We start from the raw sequence: 17,750 nt of genomic DNA, 5'->3' as shown, positions 1-17,750 counted from the left end.
GCGAAGCAGTTCTGAGAATTGTGCACAAAATTGTTTCAATCTCCACCAAATGCTAAAGGAAGGAAGAAGAATCATACAGATGTTGTCAAACAGGCCCTCCCTCCAATCTGTGCAACTGGGCAAGAAGCATCTGGTAAGAGTTAACAATCTCAGACTACAAAATAGTTCAGTGGCTGCTATTAAAAATAGTGCATGGGTCACATTTTCTGAATGTTGAACATGTATGCCATACATGTTCAACATTCAGAAATTGTGACCCATGCCTCCCACTTTTTTAGGAAAAGTTTTATGTTATCTTCTTGCCCCAATGGACAAGAGGATGACATAAAACTTTTCCTAAAAAAAGATTTTGAAAACTCATCGAGGGTCTTTCTTGAAGGGGCAGTGGTCCAAGCCCATATTAGAATGTTATGAAGAGTCTGTGCTGAGACTTGGAAAAACGCCACATGCAAGTGAAATCCATACAACTTGAAGGTTCCTGTCAGAACATAGTTTTCACTTTGAACTGAGGTAGTGAATTGAGCCACAATTCACTACCTACTTCCTCTTCTTCTAAATTACATTGGAAAATGATAATAATGATGATGAATAATTATTATACTTTTGTAGTGGAGCTGATATAAAATGTAGGTGTGCTCATATCAATGTTGTTTAAATAATATAGGGAAAATGTATTTTAGATGTAATGGAGTCGAGAGTATAAATGTTGATAACTGACACTGACACAGTAAGCCCTGCTGTTAAAGTAAAACAAAAAACGGTTTATTTGAAACACGTTTGTATTATAAGGAAGCGGAACGTTTGTGTACAGAAATATGTACCCGCATGGGTAATGTTATGCTGTTGGGACCGGTGGGACGCAACACATGCAAAATGGCGGAGATAGACGACTGGGGTAAGTTGCTACGGGAGCTGACTCTAATGTTGTTTCGTCAGTAATGGACCGCGAAATCATTCAGTAATCTGATGTCCCCCCCTGTGATCAGACGCTGACGACCTGGCGACAGAAGAACAACCAAAGAAGACGGCTGAGGTGGATAACTGGGACGATGAGGACGTCGATGACGACCCAAAGGTAACGTGATGTTTGAGGCATCTGGCTCATCAGATGATGTCATACAGTCCGCTTCTAGTTCTCATGTTGTTGAACTATTTCCTATTTTGCAGGATAGTTGGGCCGACGAAGAAGCCGAATTGAAAAGGGAAGAACCAAAGAAAACAGGTCACTAAATGGGATTTCAGTACCAAAACATCCATTGGCTGGTAGACGTCAGCCTGAGTTGGGCTGGCTGTCACTTCGCTCACAGAGGCCAGGGGTTCCAAGGACCGGCATATTCATAGAACAATTTTGAGGACCGGTAGTCAATTGTAATGCCTTAGTTTAAGATGCATTATTTATTTTCCTTTTTTTTCAAGATGATTTATAACAGTTACAGCAACAAGACAAGACAAGACTCGTACAGCTTAAGTTATTATATATGACGACGGGTACACAGACCGGCTCCAGTCCGGAGACCGAGGGTTGGGAAGCAAATATATTTATAAAATAATTAACCATTTGAACCCGTGGAATCAAGCTAATATAGGCTGCGCATTAAAGCTGTATGTTTTTTTTCCCCCCAGAAATAGTAACATCTGAAAAGAAGAAACAAAGTGAAAAAGAACAAGAGGAAGTGAAGGAAAGAGTGAGTATTGTTTCATTGGATCATTTTGTATCGATTTTCTGAATAACTTTTTTATTGATAACTACACACACATTGTGCTTTAATACAATTAGGGCATTTAGCAGACACTTTTATCCAAAGCGACTTACATCAGACATCGACAGACACACTGCATGGCAGAGTAAACCATGCAAGGCGTCAGCCAGCTCGTCAAGAGCAGTTAGGGTTGCTGGGGATCGAACTAGCACACTTGCGGGGATCGAACTAGTAGTTGACAACTGCTCTACCTCCTGAGCTAAGCCGACCCCCCTCCCCGTGCTGTACTGTATTAGACATGTACAGCACATGCATAAATGAAATGTAGGCATTTAAAGTGAAGCCAATCATTTTAGTATTTTTCTCCACTAATCCTAGCGGTTGTAGGCTAAACTGGATGCTCGACAATTGTATTGTCTGTGTAGTCACCCCATTGTCCAGAGTTCCGTGTGAGAAATACATTTTTCTGTTTTATTTTTACTATGTCAAGACCAAATACAAAATGTAGCAACTCATTTATGGATAGAAATCCACATTGGATCAACAACACTGGAGTTTATCTTAAGATTTGGTCCTTTTGTTGCAAAAATCCAGTTTTATGAAAAATTATCACATTATTAACTCAAGCAACATAAACATGATCTTTTTAGTCTGAGGACCATGAGGAAGGCGCTGAGCTCACCCCTGAGGAGGGGTCGGAGACGGGAGAGCAGCAGGAGAAGCCGGCTGGGGAGCAGGCCAGTGAAGCCACCGGTATGTCCTCAATGGTTACTATTAATTCATTCATATGTTCATATTCATGTACCTTGGGTTGGGACAAAATATCGATACAGCGTTATATTGTCGCCCTTCTTTGTGCGATACGAGAAGTGATACACCGGCGGCAAATATCTATTTTTATTTTATTTACAATTGATTTATTTCTTAATTTATTTTTGCATTTTTATGATTAATTCATGAAGTCAGAGGAAATATTGCCCAAGATAGAGATATTTAAGAAATAAAATAAGGCAATCTTAAAGGTTGTATCAACAATGTTGGGTGACATCACTTCTGTTGGTATTTGAAGCGTGATCCCAAACTAACAGAGCCAGCTCGCCCCTCCCATCCGTGTTTCGTGCATCCAGTTAAAACTATCATGAACACAGCACAAAACCCCACAACACCCATCCCTTGTCAGTGATTGGTTGGAATACTATTTATTTTTGTTTTGGTGGTTGGTAGTACCATTTGTTTTTGTTTCCTAGAATCGCTGTGACAACTTTTTTATATATCCTCTTCCCCGCTCCTCGAGGTGGCACTGAACACATTGTCAAGCAATATATTGATTATCTCAGAATCGCTGTATTGGGATATTATCGGTATCCTACTAACCCTAGCCCTATGTTTGATGGATACACCAGCCTACCAGCTGGTAGAGTCCACAGGCCGGGGTTGGTTGATCTATCTAGAATGCCCTTTCGATGATAAAAGCAAAGTTATTAAAAACCGTCCACACAATTATATTGTTCCTCCAGCTGTCGCAGGTGTACCAGGTGGGATCGATGCCATGAGCCCGTCCTCTAAAGAGGACTTCAGTGAATTTGAGAAGGTGCTGAAAGACAAGCTTTGCCCTTATGAGGGGTCAGTCCATTACTCTGGCCTGCTGGAGTCCTTGTTTCAAGACCTCTGCATCTCAAGTGAGTCCTCCACCAACACTGTTTGTGTTGTTTAATGTAGGATTCCTTGTGGATACTGCCTCCCCTCATCCCATTGCGCACGTGACATTAAGAACACGTGTTACTAATACGCCAATGTCATTACAGTGGAGATAGAGGACTTGAAGAAAATCAACTCCTCCCTTACCAGTCTGCTCAGCGAGAAACAGAAACAAGAGAAGGTTTGTTTACTCTCGTTATTTAAAGTCGCAGTGTGTAAGATTGAGCTCCACCCGCCTGCTGAGTGACCCCGGTGGTAGGCGAGAGACCTTCATAATAGAGGGGTTCTGTCCGATTGGCTGGGGGGTCGGTCAGTGTGGGAGGGGCTTTAGGACTTTGGGTTGATCAGTAAGATTATCTACACATAGACAGGTATGGGCTTGCCAGCATTTAGTATTTGTTGAATTGATCAGTTGTAGGATGTGATTCATAATTTTATTGAAACCACTATTGCAGAATTGGTTATAAATGTGTGCTGGTTATTTGAAGCTACAAGCTAGCCTAAATGTTACACGCTGCGACTTAAAGTATACCATGCGGCCAGTATTGCTACAATGCCTCTACTCTGCAGTGTTTGATAAATGATATCCTGATGAAAACATATGTTTATAAATAATGTGCAACTATAGCTGTTGTAGGACTTGATCCCAATTTCTAAAATGTGCTCAGTCTTACGTCTCATTAAACCATTGCCCTTTGTTCCTATAGCAACTCAATAAGGGGAAGAAGAAGAAGAAGGGAGCAGTGACTGTGGGGGGGATGAAGGCCAAGCTGAAGGATGACCTCGCGGACTACGGACAGTTTGAGGGAGGCTACACGCAGGACTATGAGGACTTCATGTAGAGGCCCCTGCCCGCATGCCCTCCAACTCCGCTTGAACATCCATTTCTTCCCCTCAGAACGATGCAGTCGTTGTAGTACTGCAACGATTAACAAATGGACAGAAAATGTACTTTTTTTATAAACACCAAACATGGTGAATTCGATTTTCAGAAATGGAAAATAATTTGTTTTTTGGAGTGGTTTTAAGGTCGATATGAATACTCAAGTTTACATCTTAGGTTTTCATCTTATTAAGATGCTCCATGACACTGATGGATGATTATGGTTTTGCTGTTCTTTATTGTATTTCATGGAGTGAATGATTCATTGAAAACCAACTTGTGGGTTAATTGATAGTTGGTGGCAGACATTAGCCTGTCAGACGTTGCTGAAGAAGATCCTATTGGAGGCTTTCCCTGTAAAAAAAATAGTCACTGCATCCAAAGCAGTGAATTAACAACATAATAAATCATCACATATGCAGGAAAACTTGTCAACAAAAAGTTTGTGCTTTTCAAAAAAAACTAAATTTTTCTTTATCGTTTATTTAAATGATGTGACTTTATTGAGAAAGGCTTCATTTAATCTACTGTTACAAATAAATAACACTATCCCAAGCCGATTCTTTGGATGTGTAAGAGCTAGGCAGTTACATTGTGGTTCTTTATAATTCTACTATACAGGCACATTACAGCAGCACTGCTCAGCGGCACTGTAAAGATAAAAGCAACATGTGTTTATTTTACAAACTACATATTTGACATATTTATATTTAACATTTCAAAAATTAATAGTAATGTTCTGAGACTTAAACAAGTGTAAATGTAAAACTGAAATAAAATAAATATTACTAAGTAGTTAATTGAACTTTCAGACACTTTCTGCCTTAAATATAAAAGGTACTGAAGGTGTCTTAGTTCGGTCAGCACTGTCCCTCGCTCCCCTCCCTCCCTGTTGCAGCCGACACTAAGGAGACGCTGATGTTCCACATGGTGACCATGTTCCCTCGGGCGGTGCGGCCAGAGAGCAAGGCCTCTGCTGCTGCTGGGGGACTGCAGGCCCTGCACAGCCCTCCTGCGTGCAGATCCACCGCCCCCCCCCTGGCGTGCACTGGGGATGCGGTGCTGAGGAGAGTTGCGGGGGCCCTCAGACCATGGGGACCCTCAGTCCACCAGGGGCACAGGGGAATCTGCAGAGCTGGCAAGGGCTGCTCCTCTTATGTCCAGGACAGGAATGGCATCACGACATTATCTCCAGATTAAATTGACCGACTACTCCAGATAATATTGTGTGCTTTACAAAATATATATATATTTTTAAAGGGACATGTCATTTATTTTGCATTGCAAATAAGATCTTTTGCTCCCGGAACAAATATTTAACAGATTTGGGGGGGGTTTAGGGATACTGACACTCCTGCTATCTGGTTTGAGCTGTAAAGTACGATAGCCCGTTCAAGCTTCCTTAGAACCAAAGGCTTTTCTTAACAGTGAACCCGTAATGACCTTATTTCTCTGTGGTGTCTAGAAATAGATTAATAGATTATTTTTAAATAATAACAACTTAAGTACATTTGTCAGAAGGCGTGTAGATCTTTTTTGTGTTTTTTTATGCAGTGCTGGAATCTACTGATTTGGGCAGCTGTCTTCCAGATTTCACACTCCAATACCGCCCAGCCAATCACAATAAACTCTGCTCTGCCAGTTGACACCTGCCTCCCATCACTCCATTTCTATTTTTGTGCCAATCTGTCCCTGTCATAATTGCATGTGAAGATGATGTGAAATAAAATGTATTTTGATTTATGTGAAATAAAAGTTTTATTTTTATAAACTCGATTTTGTGTTAAGAATCCTTGGATCAGCGCAATGGCACCACACGTTTGAATACTGAAAACCTTTCCACTGGGACTTCATGCATAATACACACATCCGAACAGAATTTCAATTTAAATGATATACTATTTTGGTGTATTCATAGTCAAAAGTCACTGGAGTAACACAATGTCATTTAATATCTAAATAAATATGATCCAAACAGATTTCCTTCATCCATACCATTTCCCCAAAGTTGGTCGTTGGGGAAATAGTAACTCAGCAACTCAGTTAGTTTTATGAACCTCTCGTTCCTCGTTGATGGAATAAAGAGTCAACGACCACAGCGGGCCATTTCAGCTTTATGACAACAAAGCAGTCCATCAATTGTAAGCCTCACGATCTTGCTCCCAATACTTTAAATTGCATGACTAAGATAAATATGCTGTAATTATTAGGTCTGAATTGGTATTTAATGTACGCAGTTATTGTATGTCGTACTTATAGTACTTAGTTGTGTAGCATCTTATCCTAGCTATCTTTGTTGTACACAGGGAATGGGTTAAACTATCGATTGTTAGTGCTTGGCACTTGGTTATATGAACATCCGTAGCGATATATTGTTTCACCTTCTGACAGATGTGTCGCTTTGGATAAAAGCGTGCGCTTTTATCCAAAGCAGAGCAAAATCAGCCCTATCAACCTCATGTATTTAACCCTAACCCGAACCTATTTAACTATTACAAGGGGTTATCTTAATTAAGTGTGTGGTCTGCATAACATATCATAGTGCCCTATATATATATATTATAGTGTCCATTTTATTATTTATTTATTATTTGCATAAATATTGTAAAACAATATTCCAACAGTATTCCACCATGTTCAAAAAGCATGATAAAGTAAATGCATTGCATTTAATTCTGAAATACAGCGGCGCTTTAAAAACAAGTGAAAAACAAAAACAATATGCCGCTCTAAGCGCTGATACACAACGCTGTATAGTAACCCAACCCCTGGAACCAAAGACGACTTCACCAAAGCAGCCGCTGTTACCAGGCCGTATCACCACCTCTACCCTGATAACGGGATAATGGACCCGAAGACCAGCCGTGCCCAGGGGCAGTAAACCAGAGGAACACCTTCAGGTGCTCCTCCTCTCCCGGGGTGGAGCGGGCAGAGTGAGGGACACGGCCAGCCCACAGTGGGCCCTGGGGTTTGTGAGGACGGGGCCTTCAGAAAGACGTTGGTCGATGAGGCGAAGCGACTTAAGACCTTGGCAGGAGGGCTAATCCTCAGTGTTTCCACTGCGAGTCCCGGACACGGTGAGCGTGGAGCACAAGGTCACGTAGATCAAGAATAATGCAATACCAGGTGTGGTATAAGTAGGGTGAAATCAATGCACTAACATGGAAATTAATGTAGCTGGATTCAGAAAATGATGTCACTAAATGGGATTTCAGTACCAAAACATCCATTGGCTGGTAGACGAGGGGCAATGGAATCCTCAACCACCAGAATGGTGGTTGATGATTCCATTGCCCCTGGTAAACAGGATGCCGTAATAGTGATGGATGAGAGCATACATCAACTCATATCCCCTCAAAAGTCATTCAACAACAAACAGAAATATTACTTGTGATGAAAATCTCCAGTCAGGTCTTTAAAACAACACAAGATTACGTTGCGCATTCTGTGAGTTTGGCATCGCAGGCGTGCAGTCGGGGCAGAAAAAAAGTTGACAGGACCAACCGACCAGGTATATGATACAGGAGGTTTCTTTGCATAGCAGTAAAAAAGATAAAGTAGATAGACCATTGTTTCTTTTAAGTATTTTTAAGAGGATATCGAGTAATCATAACGTAACAGCTGTCATGATAACTTCTTGTTCAAAAATGAGCATCAAGGTTAAATGATCAGTGATCTTTCTGAGAGAGAAATGTATATATATGTATATATATATATACATATATATATATAAAATACAAAATGTAGATCATGTGAAGATTGTCTGTAAGCCGGAAGGCACGCAGAGTACTACCCAGGGGCCGGCTCATCAGCGGAACAGTCTGTGGACGAAGGAGGAGAAGCTGGAGGAGTTGAAGGCCCCGATGCAGATGAGCAGCAGCAGGTACAGACTCATCATGACCGCAAAGTGGTGCCTGACCATCCAGGAGGAGCCGCGCGAGTGCCTGCTGGGGAGGGGCACAGGGAGACGGGGGTTACCGGGGTTACCCTGGCGACAGCGCCCGCCCGCGTCACCTGTACAACTAGCCGTTATGTGTGATGATGGAAAGAAAACGATGGATGGGATGGTAGCCGTTATTTATGAAATTGCTAGTGTCGATTGGATGCCTTGTGGCTGTGCAACTGTCGGTTAAATGACTTCTGCTGGCTAGCCAAGCCCAGTTCAATGGATGCCGATGCTTCTTGTTCTTGTGTCACTCAGTCGACAAGTGTACTATTACAGATTTGATAGTAGCTCCAGGGGCAGGTGAAGCTAAGATGTGCCTGATCCAGTGTGTGGACACACCTATTGCTTGTTTGTTATTGACACATACATCTTTTTAAAGGAAACGTTGGTCTAGCTCAGGGATGGGCAACTGGCGGCCCGAATCCTCACTCAGTCAGGCCTGCACATAATTTTTATTTAATAAAAAAAATAAAAATAAATCAAGTTACAGAAAACTTGGTTACGAAAGAAGAAAAGCAGAGTATCTGTTCATTCAAAGGCAAACCCATGTGTCTAGTTTGCTTAGAAACGATATCAGTCATGAAAGATTTCCAATTAAGTCGCCACTACAACTACTACAACTGCCCTGAAGTGAATATCATGCTTGTTGGGTTTGAGTTCATTGAGTTGTTGCACTTAATGTTGGGCCACTGTTTTTCCGTTTTGTGACATCATTGAATGATGATGTATGTGAGCCCTTTGCACTGATCAAAATACTAACCAATCATGTGGCTGTTTGAGCATGGAAAACATGGAATGAATGTATGTTGGTTCAATCAACATACCATACATAGGTTATGAATCTGGAAGATTTTGTAGGTAGTGGCCATCCCCAAAATGCACCAGAATACAGGAAATCATATCCAATAAATTCTAAAATGTGTAGCTTCTCTCAGTTTATGACGTATGAGTAGAAGTGCACCGTCACATGGCCCTCTGATGGTGATGATGAAGAATTGTGGCCCTCTTTATCATGAAAGTTGCCCATCCCTGATCTAGCTGCTCTAGCTGCTTAGTGATGGATTGCTTTAACACAGTCAGGGTGAGGGGTTTGATGGAGAAAGACGCCCTCCCTCAACACTAACTAATGCCAGACATATTAAAAGATGTGCTTACACTAGCATTGATCTTTTAAAACAGCCACTCACTATTTATTGGTGATTGGGTTTTCACACAAGCTCTCTCAATGAAATCTCACTAAATTTTGTAAAGAAGTGGATAGCATTAACCTGGAGGCTCTGCTGTGATGGCTCCTCAGTCCCTAAATGGTGACCGGGGAGTCACAATCCTAACCCAAAACCTCAATGCACTGAGATAAGACCTTTTCCTCTAGAAAATCCCACAGGATAAACGGAGGTAGAGTGCTAGCCTGGTCTCATGAAGGCAAATACACAGTATGGCCCTCTGGAAGTCAATGTGACAGCAATGTGGGAGTGGTGTAAACCCTCTCAGCTCCGCCCCTCAGTAGTCCTTACCTGGACAGGTTCTTCCTCTGGGAGTAAACAAGAAGGTACTTGACTCTCAACAGCTGATTATTGGTGACGATAAAGTATTTCTCCGGGACCTCCCCGCCCTCGCTGTTCTTCGCTCTCGCCCGCTGGCGGTCGACAGAGTCAGAGTCTGAAAGAGTTTCAGGGAAAAATGTGTGGATCAGCCGCAAGTAAGCAAACCCCATTAGCATCCCGAGCTAGCTATGACATAGTATTTGCTATTAGCAGATGCTTTCATCAAGGTGACGCAAGTAATGTGATGTAATGTGACGTAATGAAAAACTGACTGAGGAGTGCTCAGACAGGCTATTGATGTTGTAGAGCCCTGCAATGGGCAGGACTCTACAACATCAGGAGGATGGGATGTGTGCAGAGGAAGTGAGCGGCTTTCGGATCCACTTTTGGTCAAATTCCGCCTAGATTGTTCTGTGTTTAATAAGATGGGCGGTAATGGGGAGTTGAGCAGTGTTTGAAATTAGATGGCGGCTGTATGCAGCGCAGGTGGGACTGCTCTCATTGGAAACACGACTCACTTAATTTCCAGTCAAGCCACACGGCTAAGAAAGTGTTTTTTACACTCTGAAAAGTTTCAGTGAAATTGCAGCGCAACACTAGTGTTATTCGCTGGCTAGAGCATACAAATAAACATACCTCCAAAGCAATTAAGTCATTGTACTTAATTTCTTAAACTTAATTCACTGTAAGCGAGTGAATCTTTTCACATGCATGCACAGACCTATGGTACGAGACGGAAGACATGCCAATACTGCATCAATGTAACAGAAAAAAGGGGTGCAACCAAATTTGTTGGGGGACCACCAAATGAAATGGTCAGCAGCACCAGAAGCTGTTCAGCCCTGCATGGTACGTACCTTTCCTTTTCACCTGGCACTTGACGTCCGGGTGGTCGATGACCTCACACAGGGCCACGCAGCTCAGCAGCGGCCCTAGGAGGCTCTCCCTCCAGCCACTGCTGTGGGGGCTGTACAGCACTGCCATGCTGAGGTCACTGGTCAGGTAGGTCCCCTCCCCGTACATGGAGGTCTGAGCCGGAGTCAGAGACAGAGACAGAGACAGAGTCAGAGACAGAGACAGAGACAGCGACAGAGACAGAGACAGAGTCAGAGTCAAGGCTCAGGCTATGGTTCCATGTTGACGCAACGCATTGACCATATCTACGCTTCGACGCAGTCGAGAACCTGTTTTGGCTGTGTTGGGTTTAAATCAGCAGACCAATTACGTCCTTGAGGTGCAAAGACGTAATGGGTCCGTAAACCCCCTTTCGTTGCATCGACGTGGAAACATAAATAAGCCTTCGGAGACAGAGACATAGTCAGAGACAGTGACAGTGACAGAGACAGAGAGAGTCCGAGACAGAGACAGAGAGAGTCCGAGACAGAGACAGAGACAGTCAGAGATGGACTCAGACAGAGTCAGAGACAGACACAGAGAAACAGAGTGAGACAGAGAAGGAAAGACAGAGTCAGAGAGCGGGTCAGAGACAGAGACAGAGAGAGAGACAGGGTCAGAGTCAGAGAGAGCGAGAGCGATAAGACCAACAGGATCTTTCAGGAGCAGATTAAACAGTCATGGGCGTTGAAGCCCTAATACTTTAAGAATTTTATCCCTGCTAAACTAGAAAAATCAAGAGGTCAGAGCCAGGAGGTGTATTCGCGCCCACTGAGAATTCCCCTCAATAAGTGTCTGAAACAGCTTGTTTGCGCTCAAACTTTACTTCCGTAACAGTGTGACGTCAGACTGTGCAGTGGGCGGTGCTGAAGCGCCTCCCGGCTACCCGCAATGTTGACAACTTCTCTGGAAGTAACAGAATAGGCATGCTGACCAGTAACAGCAGACTGAGGGGGGCCTAAACACAACATCATACAAAACAGAACGTTTTTTGGAAGACGCTGAAATTGGTTTTGCAGAAATCAACACTGTGGGAATAATAAGGGGTATTTCTGACCTACCGGCATGTAACCCTATTCTAGTAGTATCCCCAAACGCAATTATTAACCCTAAAATAGCATGATATATATCTTTAAACGAAATGTACGTCAGTTGATAATTGTAATGATCGCCTTAATCCAATCTGCTTAACTAGTGAGCATGCCAACGTAATTTATGGTGTTTCCCACCGGTGTTCGCTATGACCCCTGACCTTGTTGAGGTGACAGTGGAGGCCGTTATGAAGGATAGAGTGGAAGTTCTCCAGCCGGCTCCCGTGGAATGCATAGAAGAGGTCTCTGTCCGAGCGTGTCTTCTCGAAGCGCGCGTTCATCTGGTCGCAGTACTCCAGCTCAAACAGGAAGTCTGGAACCGGCGCTGAGACGCCCTCGTTCTTAGTCAGGTCACACAGCCTGGGGTACTGGTGGAGAGGAAAGGGCCCGTGAAGAGGTGAACACAGAGGATGAGCTGAAAAACATCTGTGTCATCACCTACCTCTTCCTTCTGAAGGGTCTTCACAGCGAAGCTCTTGGAGGAGAGGATCCAGTGTGCCAGGGCCACATACTGGTCTCCTTCCCCGGGGTTCAGTCTCACCAGCTCCCTCACACAGGGAAAGCCGCTCACGTCTGTCAGCTGGAGGACCACACGCACGCCACTTCAACATGATGAACGAACGGAGGTAGACCCGTTTGAGTAAAACGTTAAGTTGGCGATCAATGATCAACCTCCTAAGTGCCCCAAAGAGTTCCCAAAGAATAGAGAGGTCTGCTCACCAGCTCCTCAAACTCCTTGTTCTCTCCTCTTATGTATCTGGCGGGGAAGGGCCTCAGCAGGGAGTCCCTCTTGTAGCTCTGTGCCGCCGCCACGAAGAGGCTGCAGCGCAGGTCTGCCGCCATCGGGTCCCGGTGGAGGCAGGAGCGCACGAGCCCCCGGGCCGCGGAGGGGGGCAGAGGCGGCTGCATTCCAACACTTGACCAACACATGTAGGAAAAACACTAATACATCAACAACTACCGATATACGAAGCGACCATACACTATATAAGGTCGTGTCAAACAGTCGAATGGTTTTTTGAAGTACGAGTTATTGTTTACTTTTGTAACACATTAACGACATTTATTTGACATCAAACCGAATAAATCCTCTAACGTAGCGGGTCGACTAAAGAGAAAGAGATAGTCTATTCAGATTTATAACGCAAATAGCGGTCCACTGTGCGTTACAAGTGGCTATTAAAGAGTACGGGCTAGCATATGCTGGCAAAGTTGTTGACTGTGACCAGACGTTCAACTTAACAAGAATGTCATCAAGCCGTCTCGGTAAATGTTAGTAAAATCACAAGATGATATCCTCTATTAAATTATGATGTCGGTTCCAGATGTCCTTACCTCGGATCTGTCCCTAAACCATATTATATAGAGAGAGAGTGGGCAGCTATCAGCAGCTAACAGCGGCTAACTAGCAGCTAACTCCAGGGACGGCTACGTAGTTTGTTACGTGTTCTACGTAACAGCGAGCGCCCTTCCCTAGTGCTGTCCGACAGACAGACAGACAGACCGACAGACCGAGGTATAGACAGACAGAGACAGACAGACAGACAGACAGACAGACAGACAGACAGACAGACAGACAGACAGACAGAGAAAAAGGCAGAGAGACAGACAGACAGACAGACAGACAGACAGACAGACAGACAGACAGACAGGCTGGCAGACCGACAGACCGACAGACAGAGAGGCAAACAGACAGGCAGGCAGACAGACAAAGAGAGACAGGCAGATTTAGATCCACAGAGTGATCAGCATTAATTGAGCCGTGTTTGTTGCAACAATAAGAGTTTTAGTGTGAAGGGTCCTCTGTCTCCATCTGCTGGACAGATTCAGAAGAGTGACCGCCGATATGATGCTGAGTTGAGATGCATCACGGAGCCACCAAAACATCCAGGCCCTGCACACAGCTCACTAGACGACGGGACTGTTATCTTCTGTGATATACAATCATCTGGAACCGGGGGTTATTTTAGACCTAATGTAGATGACCCTACTGTCTATTCGAATCAGGCTGCATCATCATCTGAGGAGCAGACCGATTGTGCAGGAGACGGGCTGTCGTCCCGTGGATTAACAGGGCGCAGAGATCCGCATGGACTATGGCTGCGATGAGGACTTTGACGGTGGCGGGTTTGTTCCTGGCGTTCTGCTCTTTAGGATTAATAGCGATAGCGATAAGCACTGACAACTGGTATGAGACCGATGCCCGGAGACATCGGGAACGGTGTAAGAATTATTCCAACAAAAGAAACGACCCTGGATTCATTTACATATCCAGCAACAATCTGCCCCTCCGTATGCTACCGAAGGACCGGGACGTGGACCGGAGGGTGACCAGTGGAGGAATGCTGCTGCGGGCCAGGCGGGACTCCCTGCCTCTTGCACTGGCCATGGAGTCCCTCTGCAGTCGGCAGTTCAATTCCACCATCACCGGGCTGTGGAGGAAGTGCCACCGAGAGGGCTTCGACCTGGAGACCGAGGATCTGATTTTTAAAGGTTAATCAACTGATTGTACTCGACTGTATTGAATCATATATTGTCTCTCGCACGCGCGTGTACGCGTATGCGTGCGTGCGTGTGTGTGAGAGAGAGAGAGAGAGAGAGAGAGAGAGAGAGAGAGAGAGAGAGAGAGAGAGAGAGAGAGAGAGAGAGAGAGAGAGAGAGAGAGAGAGAGGGGGGGGGGGGGGGAGAGGGAGAGAGAGCGAGAATGGAAATGCGGTTGTCAGATTGTGTACATGTGTTTCTGTGGGGGGGGGGGCTGAGGTTGGGGGCGGGGGTGCTGTATTCCGCACGGGCAGATTTGTGTTTCTTTGTGCACGAGACGCTATCCAAGGTGTTGATGTGGCGCGCGTCACTTCGAGGTCTACGCAGTATCACAGAGCGCATACTGCCTCATGTAGACCCATGTGCAATCAATATGCAAGCATGTGATTCGTTCTGCACAAACCATACGCCGTTAACTGAGAGAGAGAGAGAGAGAGAGAGAGAGAGAGAGAGAGAGAGAGAGAGAGAGAGAGAGAGAGAGGGAGAGGGAGAGGGAGAGAGAGAGAGAGAGAGAGAGAGGGGGGGGGGGGGGGAGAGGGGGAGAGAGCGACGAAGCACCTTCTTCTCAAGCATTTTAGGTTACATGTTAATGAAAAACATTCTCCTCATGCTGATTCAATCTGCAGGGTTGGTCCCTCGCTGCACCTCCATCAAATACTACTACTCCTCTTCTGCTCTGCCCCGGAATCTACCCGTCAACCTGACCAAAACAATCCGGCAGGACGAATGGCACGCACTCCGTACGTCTCACGTTTTCCATCTTCCCATCGTTAAACACTGACAGCCCATACTGACAGCTGTGGGCGTGAGGCTCATGTTAAACCTGAACCGGTTTATCCCTCTGCAGACCTCCAGAGGATGACCGCCAGCTTCATCGGGATGGCGGTGTCCATCATCCTGTTCGGCTGGGTCATAGGGGTGCTCGGCTGCTGTAAGGACCATGACCTCATGCAGTACGTTGCCGGTCTTCTGTTCCTAATGGGAGGTGAGTGCTGCTGGAAATATATCACCTGTATAATCAGATATCAGCATCTAAACACAGAATCTGTAGGCTACGGTAAGACTTTGGTATCGGATGCACTCTGGATTTATTTTGTAGTTCATTTGAAGTTCGACCAGTATTGACCAATCACGTTTGAGCAGGCATTAGTGGCACGCATGTACACAGTCTATGTTGACCAAACATTTTAGATCCTATGGTCTATCATCTGACGAAGGCTTTCGATTTTTAGTGGCCTTGATATCTGTTTATAGAATTAGCCAAAAATTCGTCTGAACCGATATAGTGGAGGGTTTCCAAAATTGGCTAAAAAAATAGCTATACATAAAGCACTACCCTTTAAAACCACAGAGTGGCAGTAGAGCCCTGATTATAAAGAGGGACTCTCAAGCCGGGACACACGTGCCTTAAAGGAGCTGTATGGACGATTTAAGAGCTATCATTTGGAGTAAGTCATTCAAGGATTTTTGCCTTCACAAATGAAATGTCTGAAGTGGTAATGCTTTCCTCCTGTTCCGTCCGTCCAGCAAACTGCAGATTATCACTTACTAACCAACGTATCTCAGCTATAACCTTTTTGACTTTCGGTCAATTTAGTCAGCAGAATTTCTTCTATCTTTCTTATGTGAGAGTTAAGTGAGAACAAGGCAAGAAGCAAATTGATGTGTTTTAGGACATCAATGGGCTGATGTTGAGTTCAATCCTTCATGGCCAACATTAAATGATGTTCGGGCGGGCGGGGGGGGGGGCTGTTATTGCGTCTGTAGTTTATATGTAGTTTGTATGTTGTACTCGAGCGATATGTAACGACCTCGAGGAAATTATGTTGTGTGTGCATCCCTCCCTCTCTCTGTACCAGGGACGTGCTGCATAATCTCCCTGTGTACGTGCGTGGCGGGCATCAACTTCGAGCTGTCCCGCTATCCACGCTTCATCTACGGCATCCCAGAGGACATCGGCCACGGCTACGGCTGGTCCATGTTCTGCGCCTGGGGCGGACTGGGCCTAACACTGCTGGCCGGGTTTCTATGTACATTGGCTCCCTCGCTCTACCCCCCCCACAGCCACTCTCACAGCCACGCCCACACCCACACCTCCTCCTCCTCCTCCTCCGCCCTGGCAGTGGTGCTGGACAAGCCCAGACATGAGAACGGTTGCGTGTGACCGGGACGAGCTCCATGGATCCATAGTGGAGCAGAGGAAGACGAGGCTTGTTTTGAGCTGGACCGGGAACAAGAACCAGGGGTTCTGGTGACACCAAGAGACTCCCACAGTGAGAGCCCCAACTCAGTGGCGCACAACCTACAAGCACTGGTTTGTATTTAACTGGACTGAGAGAAGTGATTTCAGTTGTCCTGGTGCTTTTGTTTTTCTTTATGTCCCTCTCTCATGAATGACGTGTTTAATGTTTTGCCTGCTCTTCAAGGGAGAGAATAATTACACTGTTAATCAATTTCCTCCTGCAAAAACACAGGCAGGAGACAAATAGCACAACAAATACGTACGGAATATGAAATAATGGATGTGTATTGTCACTTTTCAAAAGGGCAATTGTGTGTCATGATGTACCCATTCTAAATCAATAAAAAATGGAGTAAGCTTTTGGAATATGTGCAGACATCACATTGTGTTTGTAGTGTTTTAAGGTATTCTGACCAAAGAAGCTCGAACTTTTGACTGAGCTGTTGGCAGACAGTTGGAACCATCTTTTCCACTAAGTAATGAAAAACTTTGGGGGAATTCAGCCAAATGTTTTATTACATATTGAAAGCTAAAGTATAAAGACACACACACACACACACTCACACGCACACCGAACACACACACACACACACACACACACACACACACACACACACACACACACACACACACACACACACCAACCCTATCACATCAAAATTACGTTCCCAGAGAACTATTCGGCATTCTCAATAACGTTCGTCTGAAAAATGTATTTTGTCCGTGATGACGTTTTATTGAACATTTCGTAAATACAAATTCGTTCTCAGCCTATTTTTTGCCATTTATTTACCTCTAGGATTATGTCAACATATCACCCATTATTGTCATTAAGGCATATTCCCCTTTCGGGGAACGTTTCATTTGACGTATTTCGTCCCTGATTACGTCTTATTGAACATATTCAAATAGGTTCGTTCTCAACATATTTTTTGTTATTTATTAAGGCTCCCTCTTGGATAGTTTACATTTAATTGAAACGTATCCTCAATAGGCTACGTTAAACATCGATAACACATTATTGTCATTAAGGTATAGCCTATAGGCCTACCTCTCGGGGTAGCCTACGTTTGATTGTAATGTTAATAGTCCTACAAATATCAACATGTCACAAGAGGCAACCCAGTCGCCAAAAGCATACGTTGACTGTACGTTTTCGTGAACACTGGATTAGGCGCATTTCAACGTAAAATAGCGTGTTATACCTACAG

At 44.6% G+C, this 17,750-nt stretch overlaps 3 protein-coding genes across 6 annotated transcripts; 2 read left to right on the top strand and 1 right to left on the bottom strand.

The window, feature by feature from the left end:
• The first annotated feature begins 804 nt into the window (after positions 1-804).
• On the top strand, positions 805-5,204 carry LOC130389763 (eukaryotic translation initiation factor 3 subunit J-A-like). The gene is made up of 8 exons (XM_056599700.1): positions 805-895; positions 987-1,075; positions 1,168-1,222; positions 1,624-1,685; positions 2,351-2,453; positions 3,218-3,379; positions 3,506-3,579; positions 4,106-5,204. The coding sequence occupies exons 1-8, from the start codon at positions 826-828 to the stop codon at positions 4,238-4,240; spliced, it is 750 nt and encodes a 249-aa protein (XP_056455675.1). The 5' UTR covers positions 805-825; the 3' UTR covers positions 4,241-5,204.
• On the bottom strand, positions 4,745-13,339 carry parp16 (poly (ADP-ribose) polymerase family, member 16). Of its 3 annotated transcripts, none has more exons than XM_056599697.1 (7): positions 13,092-13,339; positions 12,477-12,672; positions 12,199-12,336; positions 11,918-12,124; positions 10,629-10,800; positions 9,742-9,886; positions 4,746-8,225 (listed from the first exon to the last, which is right to left on the bottom strand). In XM_056599697.1, exons 2-7 carry the CDS (start codon positions 12,663-12,665, stop codon positions 8,090-8,092), a joined length of 987 nt encoding a protein of 328 aa, XP_056455672.1. In that variant the 5' UTR covers positions 12,666-12,672; positions 13,092-13,339; the 3' UTR covers positions 4,746-8,089. The 3 variants fall into 3 exon arrangements, with proteins under 3 accessions (XP_056455673.1, XP_056455672.1, XP_056455671.1); XM_056599696.1 differs by having other exon boundaries at positions 4,747-8,228; positions 13,092-13,337; XM_056599698.1 differs by lacking the exon at positions 13,092-13,339 and having other exon boundaries at positions 4,745-8,225.
• An 88-nt stretch (positions 13,340-13,427) lies between these two features.
• Positions 13,428-16,994, top strand: tmem276a (transmembrane protein 276a). 2 transcript variants are annotated; one of them, XR_008896608.1, is made up of 4 exons: positions 13,428-14,249; positions 14,924-15,037; positions 15,145-15,745; positions 16,157-16,248. XR_008896608.1 is itself a non-coding variant. In XM_056599699.1 (4 exons), the coding sequence occupies exons 1-4, from the start codon at positions 13,853-13,855 to the stop codon at positions 16,459-16,461; spliced, it is 954 nt and encodes a 317-aa protein (XP_056455674.1). In that variant the 5' UTR covers positions 13,428-13,852; the 3' UTR covers positions 16,462-16,994. The 2 variants fall into 2 exon arrangements, 1 of the variants encoding a protein (XP_056455674.1); XM_056599699.1 differs by having other exon boundaries at positions 15,145-15,282; positions 16,157-16,994.
• The last annotated feature ends 756 nt before the right edge of the window (positions 16,995-17,750 follow it).

Source organism: Gadus chalcogrammus, chromosome 9 (assembly GCF_026213295.1).
Source record: "Gadus chalcogrammus isolate NIFS_2021 chromosome 9, NIFS_Gcha_1.0, whole genome shotgun sequence".
Lineage (NCBI taxonomy): Eukaryota > Metazoa > Chordata > Actinopteri > Gadiformes > Gadidae > Gadus > Gadus chalcogrammus.
This window is presented reverse-complemented; position numbering and strand designations above follow the sequence as displayed.